Genomic DNA, 13,544 nt, shown 5'->3' with positions numbered 1-13,544 from the left:
GTTCCCACCCTGGGCTTTGACCCAGAAGTAACAGAGGAAGCCAGTGCACAAAAAAGACCGAAGAGCCACAAAGGACAACAGGCAAGTGTTCAGCAGAGATGTAAAGCTGTCTAACTGACTACTTGACATGGTACCAATGTGTCGCTGACTAAAATGGTTTTGGTCTAAGCCAAATATAGGTTCACTGGACATACTTTGGTCAATAAATAAACTTCCTTCCTGCGCTTGTATACTGGGAAAAGAACCATACCTCGACTTAACTATGCACTGTCTCCAAATCACAGTTTCAAACTGCCAAGACTCGTGATTGGATTTGGAGAGACAGAGAGCCAAAATGTGTTGGACAAGAAGATGTGTGTACTTCATTCCAATGAAGACTATCAATCTGCATGTTTGTTGCAATCTGTTACATGTTTTCTAGTCATTGTTTTTCTTCTTCTCTTTGCTCACAATCCTCCACCTTGTAGGCCACGTCCCATGCATCATAGCAGGCACCCTGGAATATCGACAAAAATGCCCAAAACTGTTTCTGCTTCCCATTAGCAAGGCATTTCCACACTCCTGCAACACCCGTTAGCCATTCAGTCTCCGTATGATGTGTTTGGCCGGGCTTCACGCCTCTCCGTTTTATAGTTGATGAATAGTGGCAGCAGATGGTTTGTTATCTTTGAAGATTCCAGGAAGATGAGCGTGATGAATTGCTCCAGGCGTTAAACATCCCCCTACCACCATTTTACCCTTCCAGACCCGAAGAAAGTGAAATTTGAACAATGTGCCGTTGACTTTGAATGTGCTGCTTCTTGTGTTTTTCTCAAAGCTGTATACAATCCTGCATAGGGACTTTCATTCTACTCCAGTTGTATAGGCACCAATATAGATGGTCGTAAAAAAAAGCATGCTCAATGAAAAAAAAAGCAACAGGCTTGGGTTCATCTGGTGCAGTCATTATCCTTTTTACTATGCCCTCTTATGACAGATTCCTGTCCACTCTTCTCATCAGTCACAACTTCACACATCAGTATGCAGGACCACATGGGGTCCAGTGAGCATTGCAGTATAAAACTTTAATGATTTCCCCACAATAATAAATAATATCCCCACAATATAAATTATTTTTGTTTTGTGTTGACAAAACTATTCCCAGTTTCATCGCTGAGACGATGTCAGTTGACATATGTGCTTCAAAACGTAATGTTGTATTAAAATCAGCATCAGGAGAAATTAGGCCAAATTCAAAGATGGCAAACCACCGAGCACAAAGTGCAAACTTTAACGGTTTGCGCACAGGTCAAACTTTTAACTTGGTATTAGCTCGTTGCGTTGATTGTCTAAAGAGGGGAGATGTTTTCAGCACCGTTTCTTAGACCTGGTGAAAACATGGACGATCACAGAAGGATGAAACCATTTCACTTTCCTACAGATCTGGCTGGCTGTCTTTAATATTCTAACCTTGGGCATTGGCCTTGGAAGAGGGCCGTCCTCTCCGAGTGCCCTCCTAGTTAAAGTTATTTGCGTGTCAAGTCATCCACGGCAGGTCATCCATCAAATAAATCATATTAAGAGACATGTCAACAATCCTCTCAAAATAGACCTCCAAAGTACCTAGGTCCACATACCCTGTCTTTTAAAGGAACGCCAAAATGTAGGGTTAAGCATACTTTGGATAGCTGTGATGGTAGACCCTTTCCCAAATGTGTCCAAGATGTGTTTAGAATACAGATGGCCCAAAATAACAGATCAAAATAATTAAGTGAAAATGAAATGGAAAGTCAGTCTGATTACCAGGCCAATGCCATGAATAAAGCTTATGAATTTAATAGTTATGGCTTTATGCAAGGAAACTGGATAAATGGTAACGTGAACACCCTCTATATATGGTCACAAATACGCTCATGCTGTATTTTTCCCCGGGCCTAAAAGGGATAGTTCAGTATTTAGTTGAAGAATCCCCCATTGCCACATCATTCCACATGTTCATCACCAAGTTTGGCTGTATAAACATGCTGCTGTTATAAGCAAACGTATTTTTTTTTAATTTCATATTCAGTCAATTTAGAATTTCAGTGTTGCATTTAAAGTTCCTAAACTGTCCCTTTGAAACAGTTCCTAAATCTTAAATTAGTGCAAGTTTAGTACAAACTACAGAAACTGGTTATCCTCCTTCACTCAGTTTTCTGTCATGACTGAAGTTGTGTTTTAACACCGTCTCAACTCTCAGATATTTTCCTTTCCTTCATAAGCCGGAGGCCTCATCTGTAGGCTACTGACTGACACACGATGCAATGTGAAACCTTTGCCTATTCACTGCAGAGGGAACAAGGAGCTGTGCCACCAAACTGCCTGCAGTGCTGCAGGTGCAAATATCTGTGTCCTTGCTGTGATAGTGATTAATGGCAACGAAATCTGGGCGTCCTCCCAACACGAAACGATCACAATAGCTCTGACAACAATCAATCAAAAGGATCTGTCAGTGGCAAGAAAAAAAAATGTGATGAGAAAAAGTGTTCAAGGGGCCAGGAGGCTGACAGCACGGCTGATTTATCACAGATGTGCATTTCTGAGACGACGGGCAAATATGATTTCAGCATTTGGGAGGAATTTTGTGCTATTGTGTGGCCATTACAGGGCACGCTCAAATGTTGGAAAGATCTGTCAGGATGACCAAAACACACAGACACACATGTACTCAGATACTCTTATAGCCTTATCAACAGAGGTATGATATAGGACGTACTCAGACCCTTTAGTTCAATTAAATCAAAGTGATGGACCAAAACATTAACACTCTCCATTAAACCACTAGATTTTACTCGAGTAAAGTAATTTTCCAAAGTGCAAGTTTTACCTTTGCAGAAATGGAAAAAGGAAAAGAAAAAATTACTTCAAGCATCCCCTTAATAGCAGTTCATTATGACGGAGTTTTGTCCCTGAAATCTTACAAAAATATCACACGTAGTTCGACAGTATGAGCAGCATTTAAAGCATTTGAGTGTTTTTATCCACTTTATTGTTTTGTGGCGTACAAGTGCACAGTTGCACAGATGTAAAAACAAATACTGTATGTTTTAACACAACTATATCTATTTGATGATTGTGGGTCCTGGGTCCACATCAGGATATATCATTCTTGAACCAGATCCACCAGGCCATGATATGTTTTAGTGAAAAGCAAATTATGGACAGTGTATTTTCATATCTTAGGAGACTGAAGTTTCGGTCTATTCATTAATAATTAAATCGTTTCTGGCTGCAGCTAGTGTTGTACAACGTATTTCAGAAAGCTGAATATAAGTAATTCATTATGTTTGAGGGAGAATATTTTACTTCAAGGGAAGATATGAGGAAGCTTCAGCTGTTTGCCATACATAATTCACCCTATCCAAGCATGTGAACTAAGTACATTCAAGAACTTAAGTTAAATTAAGGTGAATAACTTAATTCAACAAACTATCTTACACACATATATGCGTTGACAGCGCATTTTGGTGGAAGTGTAATGATGGTCCTACTAAAAGTGTTGATTTCTCCCCCAAATCAGCTCCAGTGAAGAGAGGAGGAAAAGCCCACTGTTTATTACTTCCTCTCTGACTCTTTCTTTTACATGTAAATCTTGAAGCCAGAATGGAGTTGTTTGGGCATTCAACCAATTATGTTATTATGGCTTGTTATAATGCGATTACAGAGCTTGATCTGTGCGATTGTCTCTTTAAGAAGCAGTGAGAGTGAGGGGAGGTGGTGCGGTTTCACACCCCGGGGTGGGAAACATAGGCGGGTCCAGCGACCGCTGAGTGACAGGCGCTCAAAATCTCTTCAACTCCGAGATGCAGAGAGAACCCGTACTAGCCAATCAGGTCAGGCGTTTAAATTTCACCAACCAATCAGAGTGAGCTATGGGAGGATCCTTGAATGGCTGTTGTGTTTCCAACGTGGGATTACGGAGCGATCACCCAGAAAAAAAAGGAAAAGTAACTCGGGAAAGGAGAAAACTCATGGTGGTAATTCACGGTCGGAAGGAGGAGGGGGCTGCCTATTTTGCTATTAATCGGATCGTCGAGATTTCGTGACCGCAGACTGCACCTGATAAACTGTTGGTCGAGTTTATTTGGATGGGACCGAGTGCGCATTTCAAAGTTGGATGTATCCCGTGAAGTGCTGTTTAGGTTTGGACGATATGCAGCGCACGGTTTGAGATATCAACGCTGGAGTTTTCACTACTACACCTGCGGGTCCTGACTTATTGGCAAAAGATTCAACTTAGTGGTGGACAGTTTGAACGCCGTCAGAAGTTTGTGAGTCGTGTGTCAAAGTTTAGAGCAGTTCTGCGGCTGGTGGGCACATCAACTTTTATTCCAAGAGCCACTCGGGCGCAGTGTCCTTAATACACTTTGCAGTTCAATGTTTTCTAACGTGTCGCTAAAAGCAGCGGCCTCGCTGGGAAAGTAGTTGTTCGCCCTTTTATGGACACACTCTAGCAACTTAATTTTAAGTTGAGGGCAACGTGTAGGGTAGTAATGCCGTCTCATCTTTGATTTTAAGCCCGCGTCGGACTCCCAAGGAGAAAGTTGGAGAGGGGACTTGGGTCAAACATGAATCTTGTTGGGACGGAAGACGTTTTGCGGCAACAACGTTGTTCATGTTAGCCTCGGTAGTCCAAGAAGACATTTAATGTGCTGAAAAAGGCTTTCACCTTTGCCGAAGCAACATTAATATTCCACTTTGTGGGGCACAAGGAGACCTCAGCGGCCGCGCTATTAAAACTGGATACAAAATGGCGGCGTCCCTGGGACGATTTGGATATATGTCTCGTTGTTTCTTTTATTTAATTTTATCAGTCGAACTGTTCAACAGTTATGGACTGAGCTCAGAAACGCAATGTCCCCAGAACTGTACGTGCAACGGAGATTCAGTTGACTGTAGCAATCTGGAGCTGACGGCTACGCCTCTGGACCTTCCAATCCGGACTGTTTCCTTGTAAGTAAAGCGCTTAGTTGCCCTTGCCTATTTATTGACCAGTCCATAACGGGTGTTTTTTTTTTTCTAGAGAAGAGAAAAGTGAACAACAATGTGAAGTTGAGAATGTTTTTGAGAAAGAAAGCTAAATAGACATTAAGCAAAGGACCCCTGTTGATAGGTTTTCTGCCCAGGAATCTTGTTGGTGAGGATTTTTGTGATTCTGGTTTGAACCCACTTTAAAATAGGGGAGTGAGGGCAGCTGTCAGGGCAGCTATACCTTCGTCATAGCTACAACTATAACTTTGAGTAAGTAGCAAAACTCAGCTTTTGCCATGACTCTCTGTAACTTCATGTAAATGTGAGCCCCTCGAAGGTCGCCTTACCCCGCGTTGGGGACTAATTTAACCACTTACGACCATCACTTTTTGTTCAGGCAAGCCTCCGACATAATTTAGGTCCTTAATTAGGAATCTTTTATCCAGTTTATGGAATAACTCGCGATAATCTTTCACTACAGAGCGGCCAGGCGAAAGGAAAAAAAATCAGTTTCACAGTTGGCCAAATTTGTTATTGATAAATTCAGTGGTTTTTTTTAAAAACATTTTGTTAGTTATCGTTTTCTCAATAGAGGTGTTTCATAACCACAATAAGAGGTTGATGTACTGTTATTAGCTTAAAAGCTCTTCAAATGTTTGGAAGGGAAACTCTTTAAAACTACATTGAATCCTTGTGCAGAGCAGAGCTCTATATGGTGTTCTTGTTTGAAATGTGCATCAACACCCTTATTTGTGTTTTAGATTTGAATCACCCCCAATAAATGCAGACTGATTTATTTGCATTAATCAAATCCATTGTGCCATATGCTCCATTTTAAAATGACTGTCCTGCTAAACCTATTTACTTTCAGGGGGTTGTGGGGTTGTCGTCATCCCTCTCACTGACTATTTAGATCTTTCACAGTTTCGAATACATAAATGACTTCATTTCAGTGCAGCTTTCTGAAGATGTATTCATGTTTCCAGAGATAGAATAGACAAACTGTTCCCTCGGGGTGAGTAGACAAACATGCCATAACAAATAAACCTCTGCATTATTCAGTCAGATTGATGACAGGTATTATCCACGTTCCCGTTTGTGTTGTAAGCCATCGTTCACAAATTAAGTTTCTTGTAAATGAATCAGTTTTCCAGCCAGGGTAAGACTGACAACAGTTGGTACCCTGTCTGCTAGCTCATTTAGGAAATGAGCTAATTTGGGCCATTTTTTATTAAACATCCTCCAGTGTTTGGGGAACTTCAGCACTTATTAAGGTGAATGACACACTTTACTCACAGACAACACGACTCTATCTTCCCAATCAACGTTTTGGCTCTCCCTGCTGCATACTGCAGCCGCTACGTCCAGTGGTAATTACTAATCCTCAGTGAACAAATAGGCATCTCGTTGCAGATTTTTTTTTTCTTTTTCACCATCTGTGTGTGTGTGTTGCTTAGAACCTGAGGTTAAAGACCAAAAGGCTGCTCTGGCTCCCAGGTTCCTGTGTGAGGTAGTTTATCTTTCCCTGTGAAGTCAGGAATGCAACTTTTAAAAAGACTTCTAGAAACATGAATAACGGCACTTGTGCCCGGGGTAGCCTCTTGCCCTGAAGCACCACTTAGCCAAGATCAAGTGTGCATGCAGTTTATCATGCATGCACACTGCACCTCCTGTCCTTGTGGACAGTGTGGGACAAACGTCCCGGGTGAAACAGCTGCTCCAAACTTTTGGGTTTGTGTGAAGACATCCTGTGTGAGCCCTGTGTCGCTCTAAGCCTCCTTCTGTTATCTCATTCAAACCTTATCGGTCAAGATTTAAGCACCCGCAATCTTGTTGTTTTCAAAGGGAATGGCTTTATGGCTTTGAGTTATCTTTTAAAACACCTAAGGTTGCATAGTTCCACACAACTTGAAATAGTCCCATTATGTTGGCAGGTAACTCAAAGGGAACCTGCGCTATTCCTCTGGGATCTGTAAATAATCCAGATTACTACACGTTTGCTGTAAACCCAAAGATACGAGTCTTGGCATTTTGACTTGTAGCTCAGTGATCCCATTATAAAGTTCTGTATGCAGGTCTGTCCACATGAGTGGATACATTTTAGTTCTGTGGTGTTTGGATGTGTGCTCTGAGGTTTGGACAGATGACGGGAAGCCGGCAGTGTTTTTGCAAATTGTTAGCTGCTAGAACAAGTGGTTATGGTTCAGTGCAACAGTAACACTTTAAGGCTGTCAGTAGAGTAGACTGCCTGCGTGAGTGTGCATAGCTCAGGGTTTTAAACAAACTCTGTTTGTCCATCTCCACCTTCGGGCATTTGAGCCAAGCGAAATCGGTGTGGAATCAATTGTCTCTGTTATGTTTTCCCCAGGGAGGAAGCAGCAGCAGTAGTTGTGTTAAGAAGGACGGTATTGTTGGTGTCGTCTAAGCCATCTCCTCCAGCTTCCCTCCTCTCTCCCCGTTTGAGATCTCGGGCTTGAGGGAAAACCTCAGAAGCACCTTTTTTTATTTCTATATGTGGAATAAATGACTGCAGCATGTGCAACTGCAGTGACTAATCAGCCGGAAGGCCTTGAATTATTCATAAACATGTGTCTTTGTGCAACTTTTAAAGATGAACGCCCTCCAAGCTCCATCTTCTGTGAAGTTCCGATCGTTCAAGCAGAGAGCATAAATCCAGCGCTAAATAAATGAGGATTTCCCACCCTTATGTGTGGGTGAAGAGTGATTGCGCTGTCATGTACTGGAGCTGTTGCAATTATATCTGTTCAGGCTCTTAAATTGGGATTACAGTTGCGAACCTCAGGGCTTGCAGCAATAGAGCCGCTTGCATGTGGAAATCTTCCTTAAAGATGGAGTTTCTTTCTTGAGCAGGTGGCAGATGATATTGGCACCGTTTCACCCTCTTTGGCAAAAAGTGGAAATATAAAATGTCAGACTCGTATGTGTATATAACCACAAGCTGCCTCTTTAAGTGATTTAATGTTGGATGGAGTGCTTGTGAGTGGAGCCTTTCCACTGAAAACAAGTTCTGGTGATTTTTCTTATTTATTTATTTTTTCAACCTCTTCAACAGTGACACAACTGTGAAGCTGTTTGTCACCCTCGGGGTTAAAATGCCATGTGTGCGAACCAATTAAATGTTATAAAATAGTTGTCTTGTGTGATTTTGGCCATTTCTTGCGCTTGCGGAACCTGAATGGCTACTCAGTTGCAAGATGTAAAATGGGCCATTGGTGCTGCATTGACTAATTAAGGGCTGCAGTGCCGACCGTATAAAGTACAGGTATATTTGTCACAAACAGAAAAGTGCTTTTGGTCACTGTTTGTCCAGGGAAGGTAGGTGGCCAAAGGGCAAGTTTTGCCCGTGGTTCATCCATCAGTTGTCGTCTTTAAATCCTCTGAGACACAAATAAGACCAAGGCTCTCGTTGGAGGGAAAAAAAAGCACTAATGCTTTCCAGTTGTCAAAATAACCATCCTTCAGGACTCTGATTTTTAATGGTCCTCTGTGAGAAAGGGGCCTTGATGAGGACTCAAGGAAGCAAACATCTTGTAACATGCATTGCAGGGCAGGCTGAGCCAGGAAAGATGTCTTGTTCACCATGTGGAACTTTCCTTCAAATAAAGAAAATATCCATTTGCTTTAGTGCAAGTCGCTTTTATTTCGAATTATTGTGTTTTCCAATAACACTGATCCCATTTTTATTGTTTAAGCAATTATTTGTTTCACCTCTGCCTCCAACCTCGGGTGTTTACAGCGAACACTTCAGATTATAGACTTCCAGCTTCCTTAAAGCCTCCGTTGTTATGAAATTCTTCATCAAACACATCTGCCGCTGTTTTTCATCCATGCGCCTGACATTGAGAAACGACCATTAGTCTCATGTGTTTGTCTGTTCTTTATGATTGATGAATGGCCTAACAAGTGTGCTCACTCTCAGTCACATATTCCCTCTCAGGAGTGGTGTTTTATCTTATTTGCAGGCGCAGTAATGTGTATAAAAAGCATTTCTACCCACAGTGCCACTGGTGTAATGGGTTTTTTCAAGTAAATAAAAGCATGAGCATTACTAATTTTGGCTATGATTACTGCGTTGGAAAGAGATGAAGCAGATATTGGGTGTCTGTTTGCTGGCGTGTCTCCGTCTACTCTCGCATGAGATTGTAAAATCCCATTTGCTTTTTTTTTCGAAAAACTCGAATATTTTTAATGGGCTCTGTCTGTATTTAGCCTTTTGCTAAACGCACACACTTGAATGATCTGGCAGCTTCCTGTGAGGTTTGCAGTTGTGCCGGCCGTACTGCTTGGCGTACAGCGAGCGCTCTGCTAGGACTCAACCTCAAGCCGTAGCCTTAAACCTCCCAGTTAAAGCCCTGTTGGTAATCACCACCCCCAACAGCTGGTTTTGGCTTCTGCCCTCAGGAAATGGGTTTGTGTTGGTGGTTTCCCGACAGGCACGCGGAGCTCAGCCGACTCGCTGTGGACTGGTCGGTGAGGGGGGGGGTGGCTTCACATCACCTGGCCTGGGGGGATATGAAGGGGGGGGTTTCCACCCACTGCATGGAAGTGTTTTGTTAATGTCACGGTCTGTTGCTGCTGCCTTCAGGCTGGGGCCACTATTTTGCAAAAGTTATGTCAGTGGTCAGAAACCTCAACCACCGTCACACATGTTGTAACACACACAAGAAACCCAGAGGAAATGGAGCGTCGCAGCTCATGGACAACACCTCTATTCTTCAGGTCGTTTTACTCTGCCTAAACCCATTAAACAGATATGCAAAAATAATTTAAAGGAGTCCAAAGCTTGCCCTTTGTTGGACGTTTCCGTCACCAGGGTTGAACCTGGCGACTCGGTGTGTACGCTCAGCTGCAGAAATGTGTCATCTCTTGAAACACATGAATGTTTCAGTGGTCGGGCCAGAGATGCAGCAACAGCAGCACCACTCAGCAAGGCTGAGCCCCCTGTGGTTTCCAGGGCATTTCTCACTCCGCAGCCTTGTAATTTTGTGGTTTGGGGAGTGATTATACCAAGTTTGTTTATTGTCATAGTTTTGCTGGCCCCATGACTCGCATGCCCTCTGGCAGATATTTTAAAGTCCCAACTTTAGGGTTTGTAATCACTGCCAATGATTGCTATCAGCTGCTCTTCACTTTTTTTTTCTTCTCTCCCTTATCTGGCTGTCAGTAAAACACCATAGTTTCCATGTGGAAATTTCCTTTTTTTAAAAAGAGAAATGATCACTCTGAATTATCCTCTTTTTAATAGGTTGAGATCATTCGTGCACCGATGTTAGCTGCGAACAAATTAGGTGGAAACGGTGAAGCTTGAGCCTGTGCTCTCATAACAACAGATAAAGTCTGACAAAAACGTGAAGATATGGAGTGAGCTCATGGCCACACTCTGGCTTTAATGACAATCAAACAGCTGCTGCCGCAAGTCACTCTGCAGGCATTCAGTCAGCAGAATAGATGGCCCTTTTGTGAAGACATTTGAAGGCGCCACGTCTTTTTTTTTTTCTTCTTTTTCTTCTTCTTCTTTTCTTTTTCCCTCTTTTTCCTGAAGTCAGTGTCTACAAAGAGAGTTGGTCAATGAATCATCTGTGAACTCTCTACATCTGTTAGGAGTTTGGAAATCTGGGGAAGATAAAAAGCGTGACTTGGACAGAGTGAGAGGTACTGCGCAAGTGAATCAGCTTCTGCCCAGAAAACACGCAGGCCGTGGAGGCTCGAGGGGAGACTTGGATCAGATCCATCCTGCACCTTTCTGATGGTGTGCAGAGGAGAGCTGGAGCTCCAGTGTCTAGACCACTTCACGTTAAATTATCATCATCATGGCTAATTATTGCTCTGTAAGTAAAATAAACATCAGAGGGGAAAAGAATTGGACTAAACAATCTTTTTCTTCTCTTTGAAGTTCAGTTCAGCTGTCTTGTAGTACTACAACAATAGCCCCGCTAAAGAGACGTTGCCTGTTTATGTTATTCTTTCAGATTAATTGAGGACACTCATTTCCCTCTGCTCATAATGTCTGGCGCCATTTGTAAGAAATTACATTGTCATCACAATAGAACCCTGTGTTTAATGCAGGAGCATGATCCTATGTGGACATGGGCTAACTTTGCATAAACATGCATGCAGTGTGGACAGCGTGAGTGTTATTGTACCTCTTGAGCATCCAAGCTGGCGTCGCTTGGCCCGGCCACGGGTTCACGCAATGCCTCGGGCTAGTGCACACTTTTCCCAGCCCTGCGCCTGTTTGTTTGGAGAGCCTCGCTCCTTCTCCTGCTTCCAGCCCCAGATCAGCAGCGGCGAGAGCGGCGCCGCACGTGGCCCCAAGATGTGGGCCGCGCTCAGAAGACGGAGTCAGCGCTTCTGGCTCGACTGATTTCAAAGGCCGGAGCTGCTTCTTCGTTGAACTGTGTGTGTGTGTGGGGGGGGTTCGAATCTGTTCTGCAAATGGCAAAATCCTCGCCCCTTTAGCATTTCACACTCACTCGCTTCTTAGGTTTTGTTTTTTTGCTCAGAATTTAGCAAGTCAGATTTATCATAATTATAGCAAATCTTGTCGGCTGGCTTATGCTTTTAACCTTGTCAAAGCTGATAAGATATTAGCTCCTTTTCTCCCTCCCTGTGTGTAAATTGGTGGCCTGGAGCTGGTGTCAGCTTTGTGTACACTCTCACTGCAGTTGCTGGGATATAAACTGGCCCTTAATGACAGGAAGAGCAGTGCGTATGTGTGTGTCTGGCTCTCTGACACGCAGGTTACTCTTTGACTAGGTTTATGATGCTCTGAGATGGACCACATTAAAGGGCTTTTGTCTCGCAGCTGGACTGTGGAAGGCTCATCGCTGACAACACTTCACACTTTCAACGAGCAAAGTTCACACTCCGTTTATCTGTTTTAGAAATGGGAAAGATAATGATGATGTATCTCTGTATGTGTAAGCTCCAGCTCCCCCTCTTCTCCCCTCTCCCACACACAGACGCTGACTTACAAGCATACTGTCATATGCGATGACATCACTCTGGTGCTCCCACGGCACTCATAACGCAGCTATTTTTTAAAGCCCTTTATATGTTTTATATGTCACATTAGCTGCATGGTGATATTCTGAGGCTGCGCCCTACACTTCTTCGGTCGCTTAGGCAGACACGGCTTTTATAAGAAAGTCATTAATTAATTTAATCGTTGAATAACAGAACTGGTTTATCTCTGACAGTAAAGTTTAATTTGTGTTTATAGAGAAGGCATTTCCTCCTAATGTTGGATTGTGCTGAATAGAGGTTGAAGACAGGATTGTAAAATTTCCTCTTCATCCCAGGTGACCCTCCCTCACTCCAGCAGCCCTCTCTGTTTCATGTCTCCTGAGGTTTGCTGACAGAGAGCAGGTTATGCTGACCCTTTTGCTCACTGATGGCAAATGGTTTCCCTGGAAAACGCATGAAAATGTACAAAATGCCCACCTTTCTGAAGCACCCCAGTCGGAGCAGCTTGAAGTTTGTGGTAAAACGCGTATTTGGCTCAACGTGCAGCTTTGACTCACCCAGACTTCTTTTTTTTTGGTTAAGTGGTTTGGATTTTGATCCTTCTGTCAAATAATCCTGCCTATTATGAAAGGTTTTATCCCACATGGGTGGAATGTGGCATTCAAAAACGTTTGAGAAGGCGGTTACCACAAAATGTAAACTCTGCACCTCTCCCCTCCTCCGCAGCCGGCTGAATCATATGACATAAACTTATTACACCCAGTTGAGCCTCTAACCCTATATTTTGGTCGTTATAACTCTTCCAAGCGCGTTTCTTTCTTTTAGCGCTTTAAGCCCGCACCTCTCCACCTGTGAGGCGGGCTAAAGCTCCTCCGATTCCATCACAGCAAATTCTTCCAGAAACGGCCTGAGTTGTAAGGTCAACTTTCTGGCAAGCATTAACTTCGTCCCCCTTTCCTCCTCAAGAGGAAGGTGGGGGGGGATTGGAGCGAGAGGGAAACCATCCTTATCACCATCTCCTCCTACAGTAGGTGTTAAAACGCTGTGAAACTTATCTGATCTGATACGAAAGAGAATAAATCTGAAGTGGAGAGAGAAAGACTCAGTTGTGTAAACACCATAGTTGACTGAGAAGGAGGGGCGTGCATGCTCACACACACACACACACACACACACACACACACAAAAGACCAGTTTTGTTTGTTGCTGTGGCCTTTGGCACCGGTACGACAAGTTTGGCTCTCAAACGTGACTTTCCTTCCTCGTCCTCCGTCTCTTGCTCTTTGTGCTGTGCCCTTCGCACCAATGACTGTGTGCCCAGCGGATCGCCTCCTCCTTCACATGCTAACAGAGCTCTTTTAATGGTGACGCTTTTGGATGAAACTTTATTTTCTTGTAATGCAGCGCTGAGTAGTAACATTTCTGGACCCATTTTGTGCCAAAAACATGTTAATAAAAACTTGCGATTGCTTTTCCAGATGACTGGATCACTCCACCAAGTTCATGGCGTCTGTGCTGTGTGCGCTCTGTGTGTGTTTTGGCTGATCACGCATACCTCCAGGCAGAGG

The 13,544-nt window shown here is 43.3% G+C and overlaps 1 protein-coding gene across 1 annotated transcript in view; it reads left to right on the top strand.

Annotated features, from left to right (window-relative positions):
• Positions 1-3,905: 3,905 nt before the first annotated feature.
• lrig1 (leucine-rich repeats and immunoglobulin-like domains 1) overlaps positions 3,906-13,544 on the top strand; it is a 30,996-nt gene continuing 21,357 nt past the window's right edge. Inside the window, exon 1 of the mRNA XM_072382674.1 lies at positions 3,906-4,971. Within this exon, the coding sequence (XP_072238775.1) occupies positions 4,769-4,971 (203 nt within the window). The 5' untranslated portion in view covers positions 3,906-4,768. The remainder of the gene's footprint in view (positions 4,972-13,544) is intronic.

The sequence above is a fragment of the Leuresthes tenuis genome, unplaced genomic scaffold, assembly GCF_036924035.1.
Source record: "Leuresthes tenuis unplaced genomic scaffold, fLeuTen1.0.hap1 SCAF_3, whole genome shotgun sequence".
In the NCBI taxonomy this organism is placed as follows: Eukaryota; Metazoa; Chordata; class Actinopteri; order Atheriniformes; family Atherinopsidae; genus Leuresthes; species Leuresthes tenuis.
Note: the sequence above shows the minus strand (reverse complement) of the source record. Positions and strands in the feature narration are given on the sequence as shown.